The sequence below is a fragment of the Myodes glareolus genome, chromosome 20 (assembly GCF_982192425.1).
Source record: "Myodes glareolus chromosome 20, mMyoGla1.1, whole genome shotgun sequence".
In the NCBI taxonomy this organism is placed as follows: Eukaryota; Metazoa; Chordata; class Mammalia; order Rodentia; family Cricetidae; genus Myodes; species Myodes glareolus.
Genome location: NC_142045.1, coordinates 27768164 through 27787530, shown reverse-complemented (window position 1 = coordinate 27787530; position 19367 = coordinate 27768164). Strand labels below are relative to the sequence as shown.

The 19367-nt window shown below is 43.7% G+C and overlaps 1 protein-coding gene across 1 annotated transcript in view; it reads right to left on the bottom strand.

Annotated features, from left to right (window-relative positions):
* Wwtr1 (WW domain containing transcription regulator 1) overlaps positions 1-19367 on the bottom strand; it is a 119704-nt gene that overhangs the window by 37236 nt on the left and 63101 nt on the right. Inside the window, exon 3 of the mRNA XM_048424622.3 lies at positions 5795-5931. Within this exon, the coding sequence (XP_048280579.1) occupies positions 5795-5931 (137 nt within the window). The remainder of the gene's footprint in view (positions 1-5794; positions 5932-19367) is intronic.

The window sequence follows — 19367 nt, the reverse complement described above, 5'->3', positions numbered from 1 at the left end:
ACACCTCACAAAGGGGCCAAGTGGGAGATGGAGAAGCGACCAAACTGTCAACATGTGGAGTGCGGGATGACTTAGCCAAGGCCATTTTGTTATTCATATAATTTAGGCCTCGAAATTTTCTCAGATTGCAAGAAATGTACTGTGTGTTTAAGAGAAGATTCGCTACAAAGAGAGTGCAGGCATTCAATGATGCATGCTGGGGATCTAAGAAGAGAGACCTTTTGGGAACATCCCTAACTCTCATGGCCAGGCAGCAGCAACAGAAACACAATAAAAATGACGTGGTGTGGGTAGGAGCAGCATCCGCAGGCCTTCAGAACGGAACATGCTCTAATTAGCATTGACAATGGTAGACAAACTGGACAACTGTTTTTCTTGATATCTTGAGGAGGATGTTTGGAACAGCTAAGTGAAACTAAGCCGGCTTCCCCTTTTCTCTTTCTTTTCCAACTTTATTCTTTCCAGCTCTGCAAATATTTAAGTCTTGGCAAAGTTCAAAACTCACAACTTGCTCTTCTCCGCGGTCTGAGAAATATAATACTGGAAGGAGAAAGGACGAAAATAATATGGAATGAAAAGTATAGCCTGTGCTGGGAAGCAAACCAACTCCCACTGAGGTTTCCATTATGGCTTAGATGAAAGCATCCAGATAAACAGGTAGAAAGTGTCTGGATATAAGGGGAGAACGCATATGGGTACACAAACAGGAAGCATAGGAATATATAGGTAGGAAACGGAGACGTATAGAAAGAAACATGAAGATGTAGGCAGGACGCACCTGGATACCCAGGTTGAGAAACAGAGCCAGAGAGAGAGCTGGGGGCCTAGAGAAAACATATTTCTACAGCTATTGGAAATGGTTTTATTAAAATACCAATAGCCAAGGGCCTGGAGAGGTGGTTTAGTGGTAAAAAGCACTTGGTATTACAGAAGACCTGAGTTTATGGAACTTACATAGCGGCTCGCAACTAAACATAACTCCGGTTCTAGGAGATCTACCACCCTTTCTGACCTCCATGGGAACCAAGCGTGCACATGGTGTACAAGACATAATGGGGGAGCAAGGCACTCATACATACATAAAATAAAATAAATCAGAGAGAGAATAAATGAGAATGCAACATTCCAACCAAATCTCCCTTCACCACGGTCGGTCTTCAAACAATACTCGTAACTGCGTATGACCAAACCATGTCAAAGCTATATTATAAATACAATGTTTATGGTTTTACTCCCAAACGACATCCAAAGAAACTGGGAAAAAAATGGAGTAAAGAGGGCCTAAAATGTACTAGAATATGTATTGCAGCAACATTTATAATGGTGAAAAGTAGAATGAACCTTTATGTCTGCCAACAGGACATTGTTTAAAGAAACTATAAAAATTGGGCAGAGCAGCATGAAACTTCTCCCGACTACTGGGAGAACTAACAATCTGAGAGCAGACAAAGTGAAACCCTGACTCAAGAAGTCAATAAATAGGCCAGGATCTGGCTTCATGGTAGAATGTTTGCCCAGACCTGCGTACAATCTCCACCACTCTAAAAAGAAAAAAAACAAAACAAAACAAAACATATTAATTAATTGATTAAAAAACTAATGACCTCACTAGTTAAATAATTCATACAAGGATTACCATGCAGCCCATAAACATGATACAATGGTTTATAAACTAAAGAAACATGCCCAAGTTAATTTATAACTTAAAATGATAAAAATGTAGTTTCTTATTTATCAGAATTACATGGAGGGGCTAGAGAGATAGCAGAGGCAGGTGAGTCTCTGTGAGTTCAAGGTCAGCCTGTCTAAAGTGAATTCTAGGACAAGCAGAGCTACAATGAAAAACCCTGTCTCAAAAAAAAAAATTGTATGGGGGCTATAGAGTGGGCTCAGTGGTTAAAAGCATTTATTGCTCTTACAGAGGACCTAGAGTCAATTCCCAGCACCCACACAGTAGTTGACAACCATCTGATCCAGGGGATTCAACGCCTTCTTCTGACTTCTGAGGCACCAGGCACACATGTGGTACATACACACACACACACACACACACACACACACACACACACACACACACAGGAGGTGGGGGGAGCAAAACAACCATACATGTAAATAATTGTTACAAAATTATTCAGACAAAAAAGTTTGATAACAGACACCACTGACCAACATATGGGGAAAGAAAATCTTTACTGGTTTAACCTTTTAGGAAAGAAATGAAGTAAGAATCACTAAAGTTATAAATGCAGATACTCCTCTCTCTACTTGTGCAAGTTTACCCTCCACATAAGCACTGTCTGGCTCTAGGATTTACCTAGAAGGATGCACACTGCAGCACTGAATAAGCTAAGTATCAGCATGAGAAGCTGCTTTAACAAAGCATTCATATAGACTGTGCTGACTACAAAATGCTGTTGGCAAGACTGAGTCCTTTATGAAGCACTCTAACACATGCTAAAGTTATTAAAAAGATATATGCACCCTTGCAAGGATGTGTGCACAGAGTAACACCAGCAGAATGCACTAGGGAGCTGCTAGTGGCAGTGTCTATGGGGAGAGCACACTCAGAGGTCATGGAGACAGGACACTGTTCATGTTCAAGGCTTTTGTGCCATAGGCTAGTGTTTTATTAATGAGAACACCTCATCAAAAGGCATTACACGTGGGACTAGAGAAAGGGTTCAGAGGTTAAGAGAGTTCACTGTTCCTGCAGAGGACTTGGATTTGGTTCCCGGCACTAGCAGCTCACAATCATGTGTAACTCGCGTTTCAACGCCCTGGCTCTGTGGCATCAGGCACAAAAGTGGTGTACAGACATTCGGTATGGGAGGTCCTTCTGTATAAGTGTTGCTTTTATTGGTTAATGAATAAAGAAACTGCCTTGGCCTGTGATAGGGCAGAGTAATGCTGGGTGGGGAAAACTAAACTGAATGCTGGGAGAAAGAAGGCGGAACCAGGAGAAGCCATGTAGCCCTGCCAGAGACAGAACCTTGCTGGTAAGCCACAGACACGCGGTTATACACGGATTAATAGAAATGACCTAAATTAAGATGTAAGAGCTAGCCAATAAGAAGCTAGAGCTAATAATCCAAGCAGTGATTTAATTAATACAGTTTCTGTGTGGTTATTTCGGGGCTGAGCAGCCAGGAACAAATAAGCAGCCTCCTACAACAGACATTCATGAATCCAAAACACCCATCCACAAAAAAAAAAAGATATTATACAGGAAAAAAAACTGATATTTAAAGATATTTGTGATTTACTAAATTTTTTAAACAGACCACAAAAAAGAATGTAGAGAATTTCTAACACGTGCACACACACACACACACACACACACACACACACACACACACATTAAGTCATTGTATGTTTGTGTGTCTATGGCACACACGTAAAAGTCAAAGGACAACTCCAAGCACTGGTTCTCTCCTCTACCATGCGGGCTCCAGGGATTCAGCTCAGGGCATCAGACTTTGAGACTAGTGTCTGTTCCACTGAGCCAAGGCAAGACAAATATGTAAGGAAACACAGAATAATTTTGAATAGTAAAATTATAGTAGCTCTTTATTCTCTTTGTTATTGTTGAGCAGCATTAGCTGTAGTGATTTCCTGAAGGCATAAGTCTCACTGACTCAAATATCTAACGTTTTTTTGTTGTTGTTGTTGTTGCTGCTGCCTTTTTTTCTTTCTTTTTTTTTTTAAGAGAGGGCTTTCTCTCTTTAGTTCTTAAATAAAGAGGAGTACCAACCAAGGTTTTTTGTTTGTTTGTTTTCCAGGCCTCTCATATGGTATTATTTTGCTGACTTCATCATGGAAAACTGTTCAGACAAAGCACGGAAGAACAGCTGTCCCTGACCACCACCAACTGCAAAACGCCCAGGGAATAAATTTAGACTTCTAGAAAGGAAAAAGAAATCAATCAGTTGATACCAGTTTTGGGGTGATTGCGGAGTATGGGGTATGAAGATCACACACAGGAAGAGACAATATCACCAAAGACCCAAAGCTGAGATCAGAAAGGAGTGTCCAAGTGTCATTCAACACTAACCAATCTGGAGCAAGTGCCTGAATTTCCATCCCAGAATTAAATTGGTGTGGGGGTGGAAGGATGGGAAGGAGGTAAGGCTCCAAATTCATGTGGCTGAAATCCTCCTTAGCAGGGGATGTTGCCAAGGAAGACAGGTGACAGACAGGATTTAAACTATCAAATTCTTCTCAAAACTCCCAACAGAGGCATTTACTATTTGAAGAACAAACTTATTGAACTATGTATTTTTAAAATGTTAATTTCCTTTATCGTTAGGACTTTGGCTTTTGTGTTATTTACCCGAATTTTTTCTCCAAGTAGATTATGTTCCTTTTATTGAGTGAAAAGTTTGGTTCTTGTTGTTGTTTTCTTTTAAAGAAAACCACTTGATATTTTGAGATTTTTCTGGTGGGAAGGAAGATGGGGTGTTGAGAAGAAAGTCCCTGAGTGAAGAGCAGGTAAACTCAAGAATGTTCTACTGGTGCCAAGCCAATTCCTGACTAGACTCTAAGGTCATTGTGGCCTAGGGTGATTACTACTTGCTTCCTTTGTAAAACAAATCTTCAGAATCAAGTAACCCCCTTGTTCCCAAAGAAGCATCCTGGGTCGCTGTTGCTGCTAGGAGGACCACTGCCTGGAAGTCGTAACTGGCTGCAACTGCTCTCAAAGCACTGAGAACGGCCAATGCCATTGGTCTAAAAGGTTTAATGCAACCTCATCAAAGAATTCAATTGAATTCTTCACAGGACTAGAAAAACAAACAAACAAAAAATAACCCAAAAGCCACAGTGAAATAGAAAGGACCAGGAAGAGCCAATGGAATCCAAAGCAGAAAGAGCAGTGCTGGGCTATCATACCACTTGCTCTCAAATTATACTATGGGACCGCAGTAACAGAAACTGTAAGGAACAAGTACAAAACCAGGCATGGATAACAATGGAACAGAAGAACCAGAAATAACCCCCTCTCCCAGCTATAGACACCTGGGTTTCTTTGTATTTGTACTTTTCAAAATTTTGTTTGGAGCCAGACAGTGGTGGCACACCGCTTTTATCCCAGCACTTGGGAGGCAGAGGCAGGCGGATCTCTAAGTTCGAGGCCAGCCTGGTCCACAAGAGCTAGCTCCAGGACAAGACTCCAAAGCCACAGAGAAACCCTGTCTTGAAAAATCAAGAAAGAAAGAAAGAAAGAGAGAGAGAGAGAGAGAGAGAGAGAGAGAGAAGGAAAGAAAGAAAGAATAAGCAGATAAATAGATATATAGATAGATTACACAAACAAATAAAATTTTGTTTGGTTGTGTGTATATGTGCGGGTATGGGTATAAATAAGTGCCTTCAAGGGCAGATGTCAAAGGAGGCCAGAGGTACTAGATTCCTCTGGATCTGGAGTTCCAGGCAGACAAGAGTACTTGCTGATCCCGCAGAAGACCATGGCTTGGTTTCCAGCAACCACAAGGCAGCTGCCTCAATTCAATCCTACGGGTTCTGGTACCCTCTTCTGGTCTCCAAAGGTACCACATACGCAGAAGATATGCATACAAACATGCAGGCAAACGCATAAAAGTTTACTTAAAAGGAATCTTGGTCCTCGGCTCCTCCCTGCCTGCCTTTTCTTCTCTTCCTCTCTGGCTCTTTCTCCTCCTCTGGCAGAACGCTCCTCCTATAGATACAATAAAACCCTTCTCCTCAACCACACTAGGGGCGCTCCTGTCCTCAAGATCACTCAGACACTTCCTTCAGCTAGGAATCAAAGGTTGGGGCTTACCAAGATTCGGCTGGGACACTGCCATGGACCTTTGCGGCACCGACGTGGAAGTGATAGAAGGGTGGAGGTTCACATGATTCAGGGGCTGATTCATCGCCTTCCGAGGGTCTTGCCATGTGGTGATTTTTTCTATGTGACTAAAGGAAGGAAGACAACGAATGACTTGTTAAACCATCGGTATCATCATCATCACCACCAGCAGCACACCAGGGATACTGGCTCTTCCCCTTGGGTCAGCTTACAAGTGGCTTACAAACTGCTTCTGGTTTTACCCAAAGACTACCTAGCCCTTTGGGCGGTGCGTTCTGGTTGAGCTACGGCGGCCGGCAAGGACTGCGTACAAATGGCGGCGAGGACTATGTACAACTTAACTCGGGGAGCCTACACACAGGGCACCACAGCTGCTTCCTCATCCCCTCCAGTTCCACATTCACAGATAACCCTGGAAGGTAGCCCTCCAAAAGCTGATCCCATACTCCGCCCCCAAACCACACCACAGACCATTCTGGCTACTTTTCAGCACCTGCCCCACTCCGTCAAGCTCAACCTTCAGCGGGTAGGTGTGGGGGTGGGTGTGTTTTAAAGATGAGTAAATTCACGCAGTGCCCCTACTTTGCTTTATAAATATAATAGGATCTTTCTATATCCATTAAAGACAATAAACCATGATTTTTTTTCAAAACTGAATATTATCCCTTTGTTCTGGTCTTATAACCAGGTTTGCCTCTACCTGGCAAACCCTACTTAGACACTTCCTGAGATGCAAAAGGAAAGTGATTGCTGCTAAACACACCTGAATTTTGAATAACAAAGGTGTTCTTATCTTCAGTGTTAAGAAACTACAATAGCTAGCTCCCTGGATTTATGCTAGGTCTAGAAATTTCCTTTCTGTAAAGTTGCTTTTAGTTTGGGGTCTCTCTCTCTCTCTCTCTCTCTCTCTCTCTCTCTCTCTCTCTCTCTCTCTCTCTCTCCTTGGTTTTGTTTTTTCTTTCCTCCCAGTTAAATGCTTCTTCCAAGATTGGGATATGTTACCATGGGAACTCTTTCATTGCCTAGAAGAGTGAAGACATGGACATTCTTCTGAGAGTTTCAAATTGACTATGATTTTTAAAAAATAAATAAACAATAAACCAAGGGCCAAGGGCCGGACATGGGGAGGGCTGGGGCCGGGGTTGAGTTTGATTACTGAATGTCAACCCCAGCAGATGTCATCTCAATAATCAAAAAAAAAAGCAGCAGTGAAATGTTTCGAGTCTTGAATAAAATCCTTCAGTCTCTGGGCATGAGGAGACTCACGTAGCCCCAAAGGGTCTTCTTCACAAGCCACCAGAGTAAGGAACTAATGAGCAGAAGTCAAGTAGATGTCAAAATGAAGTAAATTCCCTTTAGCAAAGTAATCCGAACTAAAGAAACTATGACTGTTCTTACGGGGCCAATCCTACTGCTTCCAGACTGGGAAGAAGACAGCTTAGGGGGAGAAAGCACTCAGCACATGAGGACCTCAAAGCTCCAGAACCCACGGAAGGCCTGACATGGTACTGTATGTCTATTGTCATAGTACCGGGAGGCAAGCTAGGAAGCAGAGATGGGCCAGTGCCTGTCATCTGGCTAAATTGGCCTATAGAGCAGCAAACAACCGTAAGACCCAGTCTAAGGCAAAATCTAAACCTCAAAACACCTGAGGTGGTCCTCTGATCACCGCATGCTCTCAGGCAGCAAACGTAAAACCCTCTCTCTCTCTCTCTCTCTCTCTCTCTCTCTCTCTCTCTCTCTCTCTCTCTCTCTCTCACACACACACACACACACACACACACACACACACACTCAAGAAAGGCTTATCTTAGATAAGTACCTTCTGCTCTGCTACCATAAATCCTTCTCTGAAAAATGTTCTAAGATACCAGCATCACAAATACTGATACTATCTGAAAACCCGCATCAGAGCCCAGTCTACCCCTGATAGAGAGATATACCAATGTCCTGGATGTGTTGACAGAGATGGGTCACTGATGTTAGTCAGACATTTAGGGGCAAAGTTGAAGGATTACCATAGCAACTGGAATGCTCCATTCCCAGAGGCTGAGCCCCCCTCTCCCCACTTCTAAACAAGCAGCTGATGGCTCATAAATGCGGTGGGACGGGGCCTGTGTCCAGAGCTGTCATGCGAAGCGATGGCTAAACTGTTTACGCCTATAGACTGTCAACAACGCTTTCCAGCTTTCCTTCCTTTGCAAAGAGGGCAGAGCCTTCTCTCCGGACATTCTGTCGCGTCCTGACAGGTCTGACTCCAAAGATTAAAAAAAAGGACTTATCCCAGGGCTTGAAGTCCTGGAATTCCCACAGTATCCTGGTAGCCACCACAGCCCGCCCTTCCAAACCTACAACCAGCCAATCACTTTTCAAAGAGCTTTGTTCCCAGCTCTGCTGATGGTGTTCTCTGCGGCCTTCCATGACTCCAATAAAAGAGAAGCCTTGCTTGGGTGAGGAACAGGAAAGCTGAGCTGGTATCAGAGACTGCTGTGTAGGGGTTGCGAATGAGTGGCTTTCTCCTCAAATGACAAAACTACTCATTTATAAAAAACTCCTCAGGGAGCTATGAGTGGAGACAATCCGTTTGTAAGCCACATTCTGTCCCAGTGTCAAAAGGCTGGACACCACCCTAGCCTACAGGCAAACTCAGGGGCGACTGTACTGGTTACTGGTTAATGGTAGTGCTCCAGGGTAGACTTGGCTAATTTCTCCCCTGGTCTAAGCCATTTAGAGCCTTCGGCTTTGGTCCCCTCACCCACTCCCCAAACCCAAAGGATGCCATTCACTCTTTCATTGCCCTGCCTCATCTCGGGTCCCTCTATACGGCTGAGTCACTTCCTTTCTCCTGTTTCTCAGTGTGAGCCTGCTGTCTGCCAGGACTGAGAGTTAGCTAGACTAATCCCCACTTCCCCACTACTCCCACACCTCCTTCCTGGCTGTATTCCCTGGCCAGCTCTACTTTAAGAAAGGGCCTTCTATTTCAAAAGTATAATCTCTTGTGGAAGTTAACATCAACACATCTATATATTCATATATTTTATTTTCCTATACTTTAAATAGTCTATAAATATATGCCATCTTATTTTCAAATATAAAAAGGGAACAAAAACAGGTGAAACTAACCATATGTAATGACATAATCAGGTAATGGATTGCCTGGTAGGGATTTTTGTTTTGCTGTTTTTCCTATCGAAATACTTTTAACAGTGACTTTTAACAGAGACTCTGAATTGTTTTCATAGCCAGCCAAGGCTGAAATACTCATTGAAGGCACAAAAGAAGAACAAAGGGAAATTCATGCACAAATATGTACATGACCTGGAACATAAATTTCAGGAGATTTAAGGGCCAATCACACTCGGTGTCAATTGCCGTCACCCTTTGAGGAGGCTCCCCTCTAACCTCTTCCTTTACACCCTCTCAGTCTGGGGGACAGTCATATTTCTTTCCCAATAGAATATAAGGTCTTTTCAGAATATAACAATATCAAAAATAGGAATGATTACAGGCACTTCGTTTTGAAAGTATTTAGAAATCCTCATAGCATGGGTAAAGAATCTGCAAATATATAATCTTGGAGCTGGGTGTGGTGGTGCACACTCCAGGAAGAGTCAGGCAGATCTCTTTAAATGCAAGGCCAGCCAAGACTTTAAATTCAAGGCTACACAGGGAGACCTTGTCTCAAACAAAACAAGGCAAAGGCAAAACAAAACAAACAAAACAAAACACAACAAACAACAAAAAGTTCCCCACTTATCTTTGCGCAATCCCAAAAAAAGGGGGAAGGGGGTAAATGGAACTGGTGTCTTGGCCCCATGCTGCTTACAAAGAATAACAGTTCCTAAGAGGAAGGAAAACTTTTCTTGACAACCAAAAACTTTTCCATGGACTTAAAACAAAATCCCTACAAAGATTTCCCATGGAGGGCCTTGAATAGCATGTGATGGGAGAGGTGGTCACAATAAAGATGAAGGAGAGGCCTTTCTCCTTCCTTTGAAGGCCAACTCCAGTAGCAGGTTCAAACTCCAATGGGAGTTTGCTCCACGACTGGCCGGCCCTGAGTGGGCTGCAGCTCCAGGAACCTGGGGTTTGCCAACAGACCGGAAATACCAGCTCACTGGCCTCTGAGGAGATTCTTGACTGGAAAGGCTGGCTTCGGGAAAACCGATGTATCAAATAATTTTTCCCCGTGGATAAATACTTTCTGCCATAAAGATAAACGTCATTTTAATTACTAGATAAATCAGTGGGGTAAAGATTAACTGTAATAGAGAGAGGAGGCACGCTACTCTCAACTTCAGATTACCCCTCGGGTGCAAGCCTAGCCCTACCTATCAGCAGCTTGGGGCACTGTCACTACCTGCTTTTCTCCTCTCAAGCACTGCTTTGTCCTTTACGAGCCTTTTGTCTTGTCAGCCTCTATAAGTCAGTGTTTTCTTTCTCTCATGTTTAGTGTGACTGTGTGCGTGTGTGTGTGTGTGTGTGTGTGTGTGTGTGTGTGTGTGTGTGTGTTTGTTCACATGTGTGGGCATGTATGTACAAGTTCAAATGCACATGTACACGTTGAGGGAGGCCTTGGATTGACTTCAGAAGTCTTCCTCATTTACCTTCCACTCTTCCTTTAACCCAGAGCAGTTCAGTTAGTGAAGGGAGCCAGCCTAACGAGGCAGCTTGCTCTGGAGCTCCTTTTCCTTCTTCCCAGCACAACAGTTCTTCTCCAAATGAGGCAAGGCCGTGGGTCCCGTCCATATTCTTGCTGGCTTAGCTTTCCTTCTCCCCTTCTATCCACTTCCTTGAACAAAACTCATCCTCTATCCCGCTTAGACTCATATCCCAAGTACAAACAGCATTCAAGTCACCCTTGGGAACAGGTCTCCAAAGCCACCCTCATACAGCCCTCTCCAAAGCCACTGCTGCCACTTTAACCTATTACCAGGCTCTCGACGAACCAAAAAGATCAGTCTTGAAATCACAATATACCTGGGAACCTGAACTTTAATACTAGCACAGATCCTGTGTCACAGAACAGGATAAGTCTTGAACCCACCCACGACTTGGCAGCCACAGCCAAGGAGAAATACAAAACAAACAAGCAAAACCTCTATCTCAAATACGCAAGCACAAGTAAAGCAGGTCGGTTCTCAGCATCTGAGACTATCAGAGTCACTTAACAGGTTTCATGATTTCACGACCAGGATTCCCAAGTTCCCTTCCTTAGCACAGGAAAAGCAAGGAGCCTCAAACTCAAGGCTGACAAAATTTACTCAACCAACCATAGATTACACACCTATTATGCATGATGCATGCACTGGGCAGGATAAAAATGAAAAAAGCATCTTATAAATATACAACCTTGACTAGTAGCAGGAGAGAGAGAGAGAGAGAGAGAGAGAGAGAGAGAGAGAGAGAGAGAGAGAGAATCATACAGCTTCTCACTGGCTGGAGCTTTTGGAAGAATTTACCTACCAATCCTTGCCCTAGTATACACTTAACTTTATAGAAGGAAGTCACACAACAAAGACTTTTTGAAGTAGAGAAAGCCTGTGTCGTATGTTTTGTATTGCTGGAAGCATATGATGATATAAAAATAGGAATGACCACAAGTGCCCTTGTCTTTTTACTGCCCTATTCCTGGGCCCCCCTTTCTTTGCTAAATCAGACTTTCCTATTACAGTCAGAACCAGAGCTCCACCATCACGGGGTTTAGATGGCCCCCCCTGCCTCTTTACCCACCCCAACCGAGTAAATCACATAAATAGAATGGTAGCAATGAGATGGGAATTTAAAGGCAAACTGAGGTTCAGAAGTCAATCATAACTGTTATTTTGATGAAGTTCCTCTTTAACCTCTTCCTTGACTCCCTTCTTATTTGGGGGAGTACTCTTATTTCTCTTCCAGTGAAATGTAAGCTTTTCTAATGACCATGGGACAAATTGCATGGCACATGGAAGGCATTAAAAAAAAATCTTGCAATCCTCATGACATTAGAAATCCAATTTAGAGTATAGATAAATTTGATTCACTAAGCCAGTTCACCACCCTCTTAATACTATACAGCAAGTATGTATTAAATGCAATTACCACCATGCCTGGAGGTGCACACCTGTAATTCCAGCTCTTGGGGCACAGAGATGGGGTGGATCTCAGTGAGTTCAAGGCCAACCTGGTCTACAGAGTTTGTTCCTGGACAACCAGGGCTCATAATGAGATCCTGTCTCAAAATAAACAAACAAACAAAGGTAATCACTTTAAACACTGCTGAGTAAAATAGCTTTGCAAACTGGGTTCTGTGGACAGATACAATCAGACTCAGTCTCGGGAAGTGTTCAAAATGAAAACTGAAACAGATTTAAATAAGGCATATAAATTGTCAGAAAGGGTTGGCCAAGTGAATTGGACTCATTAGAAGCAGGCAACAGATTCTATGTCAATTTTTAAGCCTGTAGCAGATAGCAAAGCAAGACCAAGACTTAAAGTTTGAAGAGTCTTCCTAATTATAAAATAAATCTGCAGTTTCCAGTTTACTTTTCAGAGACAAACATTACCCATCTTCCAGACTAATTCAACGTTCTCGAAAACGATCTGACTTAAATTTCAAGCCCTGGGAAACAGCAAAACATTCTGTATCTTTTACTCAGTTCTGGCACATCTGATTACTATCTTCTGTTTTGTTGTCTGGCGATGAGATTTCCCTCTTCTGACTCCAAAGATCGTATCTTCAAACCTTAAGAGAAAAGGTGGCGGCCATGATCATTTACTAATCCTCCCAGGCCCAAGCGCATACTTCTTCCTCTGCTGCCACCTAAAACCAGAATGCCATAGAAGTAGATGACAGGGGGAGCCCATGGCAGAAGCTGCCACCACTATGGAGATACTCAGCTCACGGCTCACGGCTCAACCAGTCAGCTGATTCAGCCCTGTTCACAACAGGGAGACCAGACGCCTGCCTCCTGCTCATGTATTGCCTTCTTCACTGGTGGGGAGCTCACTTTTGAGGTTAAACACACTGACCATCAGAAAGCGAGCATTGCTACCTCACAGAATGAAGAGGTGCACAGCTCATGTGTTCCTGTATTTCTCAAGTAACCAATCTTACTCCACCATTCATTCTTCTTGTTTTCACGCCCATTGATCCTTTGTCCCTAGAGCAGCTTTCATTAACCATAACCAGTGACAGTTCTCCTCCCAACCTGTCAAATCCGATGTGCCACCGCCCTCGCTAACCTAGGATACATGACCCATGGAGACAAAAGCCGAACTTCAGAGGGGCACAGCTGACCAATCCAGTGTTGAAACGGTCCCCATCCAAATCCCAAAGCTATAAAAATTGACTTTGGGGGCATCCATTAAACTGTTCTGTTCACACCACAGAAATACGTGCTTGGGCATTCACCTCCTGAAACCGCGAGGAACTTGCGGTTCAAAGGTGCCAGCCCAATTTTCACTGCAGCAGACAGTTGTAGGCTATGACACAGGGGTGCCGGCTCGTTCACTGATGGGGGATTTTTAAGATCTTCTAGCAAAAGATGACGATATAAAACCAGACGCATTGTTTTGGTGCCTGCTTCCGGTCTCCACCATTTACTTTCCACTTCCAAAAATTTCAGAGTTGTCTGGAATTCTAAATGGCGGGGATTGTATTTTTAACAACCGTGGCTCTAATCCTCGACTTCCATCCCGGCCTTGCCAAGAAGCTACTGGTTTAACTTAGTAGCATCAGGTGCGAACAGGCCTTGCACTGGGGCCAGCTGTGCTGATCTGTCTACCTCAATTTTTTTTTCCTACTGCGCTCCACTTACTTTCCTTCAACTCATTCCCTCTGAAGCTACTCAGCGGCAGAAGTGAGTCAGAAGTGAGACACAGTGGCTGTCAGCACAGGAAAACAGTGAGCGCCAACTGGGGGCCATGCTAGCTTAATATCTGTGGTTCCTGAAAGGGTTTATTTACCAGTATTTTGTACTCAGGACAGGAAAGAAAAACACGATGAATGTGTTTGTCACAGTCAAAACTACTTTGGGAAATGGCTCATCAATCCAGCCCTACAGTGTGACTCATGGCCCTGTCTTTGGAGGATAAGGGGTTCAGCCACAGTGGAGAGATAGGCCATCACCTATTCTAGCCCCCAGTACCACAAAAGGACAGGCAAATTTGACTTTGTAAAGTAGAGCCAAATTCTTGCTTGATCTCATTTTTCCTAATCCCCTAAGAGGACAAGGAAAATCCTGGTGGGTTTTGTTTTGTTTTTTGTCCTGTTTGACTCAAGTCACAAAGCCCATGGAAGAAGCTTGGCTACATAAACAACTTCATCACAAACAACCTGGTAGTGGTGGCACAAGCCTGTAATCCCAGCACTAGGGAGGTAGAGGCAGATATAGACAGACAGGGCGGATACAGACAGACAGACAGACAGACAGATGAAATAAACAGCCACCATTTTGCTTCTCTTCTCATGTTGGCATTAATAACGAATGTTATTAAAAGATGTACCAAGCACTGTTAGGATCTACTGTTGGGACTCAACCTGAATGTAGAAGGTTATTTCACCCCATTTTCTTATTTCTAGATGTCTAAAAGGACAATTATAAAATACATATTGGGTATTTGTATTCTCACAGACAAAAACATGGAATGAGAAAGTGTTGAGAAATATTTTTAGGTGTGTTGCTTTTGTTTGTGTTACATTTGTTTAACTCTGTGAAGCTGTTATTCTTTACCTGTCTAAAACACCTGAGGGTCTAATAAAAAGCTGAATGGCCAATAGTAAGGCAGGAGCAAGGACAGGCGGGGCTGGCATTCAGAGAGAATAAATAGAAAAAGCGAGAAGGAGAACAAGGAGAGGAGGACATCAGGGGCCAGCCACCCAGCTAAACAGCAAGTCACGGAGAAAGAAGTAAAGAAAGGTATAGAAAAATAGAGGAAGATAAAAGCCCAGAGGCAAAAGGTAGTCAGGATAACTTAAGAAAAGCTGGCAAGAAACAAGTCAAGCTAAGGCCGGGCATTCCTAACTAAGAATAAGCCAGTGTGTGACATATTTGGGAGCTGGGTAGTGGATCCCTCACAAAAGCAAAAGAGTAAAACATCACACAACAAAAAAGACAAGTGGAGAAAAGATGAAGTCCATCATCTATAGGAACTGGCAAGTTTTCATCTCTTTATTTATTCAGTGAGCATTTACATAGTGCTGTCTTCTTGTAGGGATTCAACTGCAGAATCAGTGTGGGGATGGAGACAAACACACAGCACTGTGCTTTTGAGCTCTGTCCCCACCCATGTTCTGAACATGCAGAGTATGTTTACCACGGAAAATTCTACTAAGGTTTGGTGCATAGCATATGCAGTAAGTTCAATGCAGCCAGCTCTTCCACTGCAGCCAGCTCCTCCTTTCCAGGGTGAGGAAACACCCTGTTTCTATGGCCCAGCTTCAGAGGAAGCTTGTCTACACCCAACGCACACATATGTTGAGATTTGCGAGGCATGGAGCAGTGCGTGTATGCCATTTAAATGTCTGCAAGCTGCTGAGTGCCTCTGGTGTGTGGGCCCGCTAAAGGTCGTTAAGCCAAGGGTGGGGATGTGGTAGGAGGAAAAATAAGAGATCATAGGGGGCTAAGAGCTGTTGTTTTTAATTACAATGGTGCGGAGCCTGACATTCTCTCTCAAAAGCTTCTTGTCTGACACACCAACCACGCGGCCTACATCCGACATCTGCAAGGCAGCTCTGTGTTTTAAAGCCACTCGACTGCGATAAACGCTCAAATACTTTGAAAACTGTTTTTCCAGGCTCTCGGTTTCTCATGTTTCTCCATGCTGTTTTTCCAGTTGTTCTTAAATGGGACATCCACTGACCCAACGCTTGGCTGCTCTCAAGTCACTCCAGATATCCAGCGTCTCCAAGCTGGGCTGCGCCTACCCTCCTCTCCCTTCTATTGGGCCAAAAGAAGTAAATGCCACTTGGCCAGAAGATGAGGGCAAAGCTATTTCCAGGCAGGAGAGCAGGACTTAATGGAGAATTAATGTTCTAGAGATTAACGTAGGAAAAACAACAACTGAAGACTGGCAGCCCTTAGACGACCTGGGCTTCATTCAGCCAACGGAATATGCTCTGAAAAGCCCGAGTTACATTTCAGGAGTTGGGGACTGAACTAATGACCCCAGAGAAAGTCCCTGCCCCTTCTCCCTTCCTGCCCTCCAGGAAGCAGGCCACAGAGAGACACACCTCTTACCTCCTCTGTACCCTTCCCCATGACAAACGGTACAGGACCCCAGAAGCTTCAGGATCTGCCCTCTGGACTCACATCTGCACGAGCGGATGACTTTCCATTAGTGAGCCCGACATCAACTCACGTGGGGAGAGTCAGTCGCTTTGTGTTAGCTTTGGTTTCTTTCCTCCTTTAATTCTAGGGAAGATGCGGCACAGCTCTGGCGGTCTGACCCACTTTCTCCTCCTGTTCTCAAGGCGCAAGACAACACGATCCAACAACAAAGGGGCAGGCACAAACCCCAGAGTCGGGAGAGAGGTTCAAAGGGCTTTTCACAGCCACGAGACCGTTTTGTAAGGAGCAACCAGCAGGGGCAAAGACAAATGCCAACACACTGAAATGAGGATGCCAGACTTCTGAGGCAGGGATCGTGCCACAAGGGTCTTGAAAGCGACTGGAAGTACATGGGCCAAACCCAGGCCATGTGCACACCTGGCAAACATATGCTTCATGACTCAATTCATTACACAGTGTTTGGGGTTTTTATTTTGTTTTATTTTCCAGTATTTGGAGACAGGGTTTCTCTGTGTAGCTCTGGCTGTCCTGGAAGTCACTCTGTAGACCAAACAGGCTTTGCACTCACAGAGAGGTCCGCCTGCCTCTGCCTCCTGAGTGCTGGGATAAAAGGCCTGGGTCGCGGCCACCACCTGGCCCCCAGTGATTTTTAACACATGCCTTGGCATTTTAAAGGAGCTGTCGCTAATTAGGAGGCCGCTGCCACTTCGTTTATCACCTCCAAGCCTTGGTCTCCAACAGGGCACAAGAGCATCTATTGAGTAGTTCTGCTCTGAGTATTTCTCATTTAACAAAAACATTACACCATGCCGGGAACCAAGCACATGCTAAAACTATTATTTCTCATCCTTTCCCTTATGAAAATCTATCTACCCTGTCTACTTAAAGAGACTTAAGTAACACAATGCAAAAAGAATACGAAAAGGAGGGAGAAGAAATGAAAGAAGACATCTGCAAATAGTCTAGATTACCAAAGAACCTGAGAAATGGGAGAAACTAAAGGTGGGCATTGATTTACTGTAAAACCCATAGATTTCAATAGTCAGGGTATCTAATAACTGACCTGGAGACAAAATTAATCCTTTGAAATTAGCATACCAGATGTTAGATATCATTATGGCATTTTCGAACAAAGTACATTTTAGGGACTTCTCCCTCACTTCTCCATCTACCTTAGATCTGAGCCCCGTAACACCCCTCACGAGTCTTTTTTCTTCGCTCATTTCCCATGCATCCTTGACATCATTTTCCAAACACCCCTTTACATGTATGTACATTTACACGCTGCTGGCTAGGATCTGCATATGAAAGAGAACGTGACTTCTGCCATTGGGACTTGGGTCCCATCTCCTAACATAATTATTTTCCAGATGCATCTGTTTTCCCGCCAATTCCATGGTCTCATTTTTCTATACACATAAACACCTGTTGATGGGCATTTGGACTGGTTCCTCTGGAATTGGAGTTAGACATGGATTGAGCAACTACCTGGCTGCTGAGAACGGAACACAGGTCCTCTGCAAGACAAAAAGTGCTCTTGATCAATGAGTCATCTTTCTAGCCCCTTGTCAGACTCTAAGTAGGGCAAAGTGGCTTTAAATTATATTTCTCTGATATCGATAATGTGTCATATTGTTAATATCTACTATCCATTTTTTATTTCGTCTTTGCAGAACTGTCCATTCACTTCATTATGCCTGCCTTTAATCCCAACACTCAGGAGGCAGAGGGAGGTGGATCTCTGTGAGTTCGATGCCAGCCTGGGGTAGATAGTGAGTTCCAGGACTGCACAGAGAGACCCTATCTCGAAAGACATTCAGTCATTAGCCCACTTGTTAACTGATAGGTTTGTATGTATGCATGTGTTTCAATTTTGTGGCTCTTTGTAAATTTTGAATATTAGCCTAGCCCACTATCTGCAAATACCCTAAATCAACAAAGAAACTGAAAAATGTGAGAAAATAAGGATGGGCATTAATGTACTGCAAAATCTATGGATCTCATTTTTTTTCTTATCCAGTAGGCTATCTGAAAAAAAAAAAAGAAGGAAAAAAAAACTTTTTACTTTCACGGGACCCCTTCCCTTGATTCGCGGGGCGAGATCTATGCTGCTGGAGCACCGTTGGGCGAAGTTCTTGCCTATGCACGTCTTGAAAAGCACCACTACCCGGCTGGCAGGGAATTTCATCACAGCAACCGAAACAAAGCTAGACTAGTCAAACTCCAAGAAGGGCTCGCACGAACCTGATTGACAGCTGGTGAGGAGCACAAGGAAAAGCCGAGTGTTTTCCATCAGCACGTGGAGAGAGAGGGACAGTCTTGGGGACTGGGACCCTATCCTGTGAGATGTGACTGTCTCTGATACGATGGTGTTAGACATTGCTTGCTTGCTTTGTGGTGCTAGGATGACCTACGGAGCCTCTCAAGGACCAGAGAAAGTGACAGGACACCAAGCTACACACTCTCAGAACTGAGTTAAATTATACCTGGGTGGCATGCTGGAGAATCTGGCATCAGAAGCGCTGGGCATACAAAAAGTGTGCAAAGTGCACCTAAGAAGACAGACTCTGCAGTCTTATTTCTATGTTAAATGCATGTTTATGCAATGGGTAAATAAATTATAGTATAGTCCGGGCAATGAAAACCCAAAGAGCTATTATAAATGACACAGATCTATATTTTGTTTAATGGAAGGATGTCTGTGATACATTGCTGAGAAAACATAATCCCATTTTGGGTAATAGGATACATATGAATGAGGAGGAAGCAGGCTTTAGATTTCTTTGAATTTTCTTCATTAAAGCATTATTCTTCTAATTTGGGGGAGAAAAGCTACTCTTCACTTCCTCCCCCACAACAGAATTCACTTTCTTCACTAAAAACGAGGCTGTTTTCCACATTTAAACTTATATATTTTATATAATACATTATAATATAAACTCATATATTTATATTATATATATTAAACTAATTTCAATGTCACAAAAAAATAATTTCACAGCTATGGGGCTGGAGAGATGGCTCAGCAGTTTCAAAGTACATACTGTTCTTGCCGCTGGCTTGAGTTTCCCAACACCCACACCAGATGGCTCACACCCACCAGTAACTACAGCCTTTGGGAGATCTGAGCTCCCCACATCCCCCCACCCCACCCCACCCCATGTAGACATCTGCACTCATGTGCAGACACACGAAATTAAAAATAAAGCAATTCTTGGAGCTGGAGAGATGGCTCAGTGGTTAAGAGTACAGGCTGTTCCGCCAGAGGACCC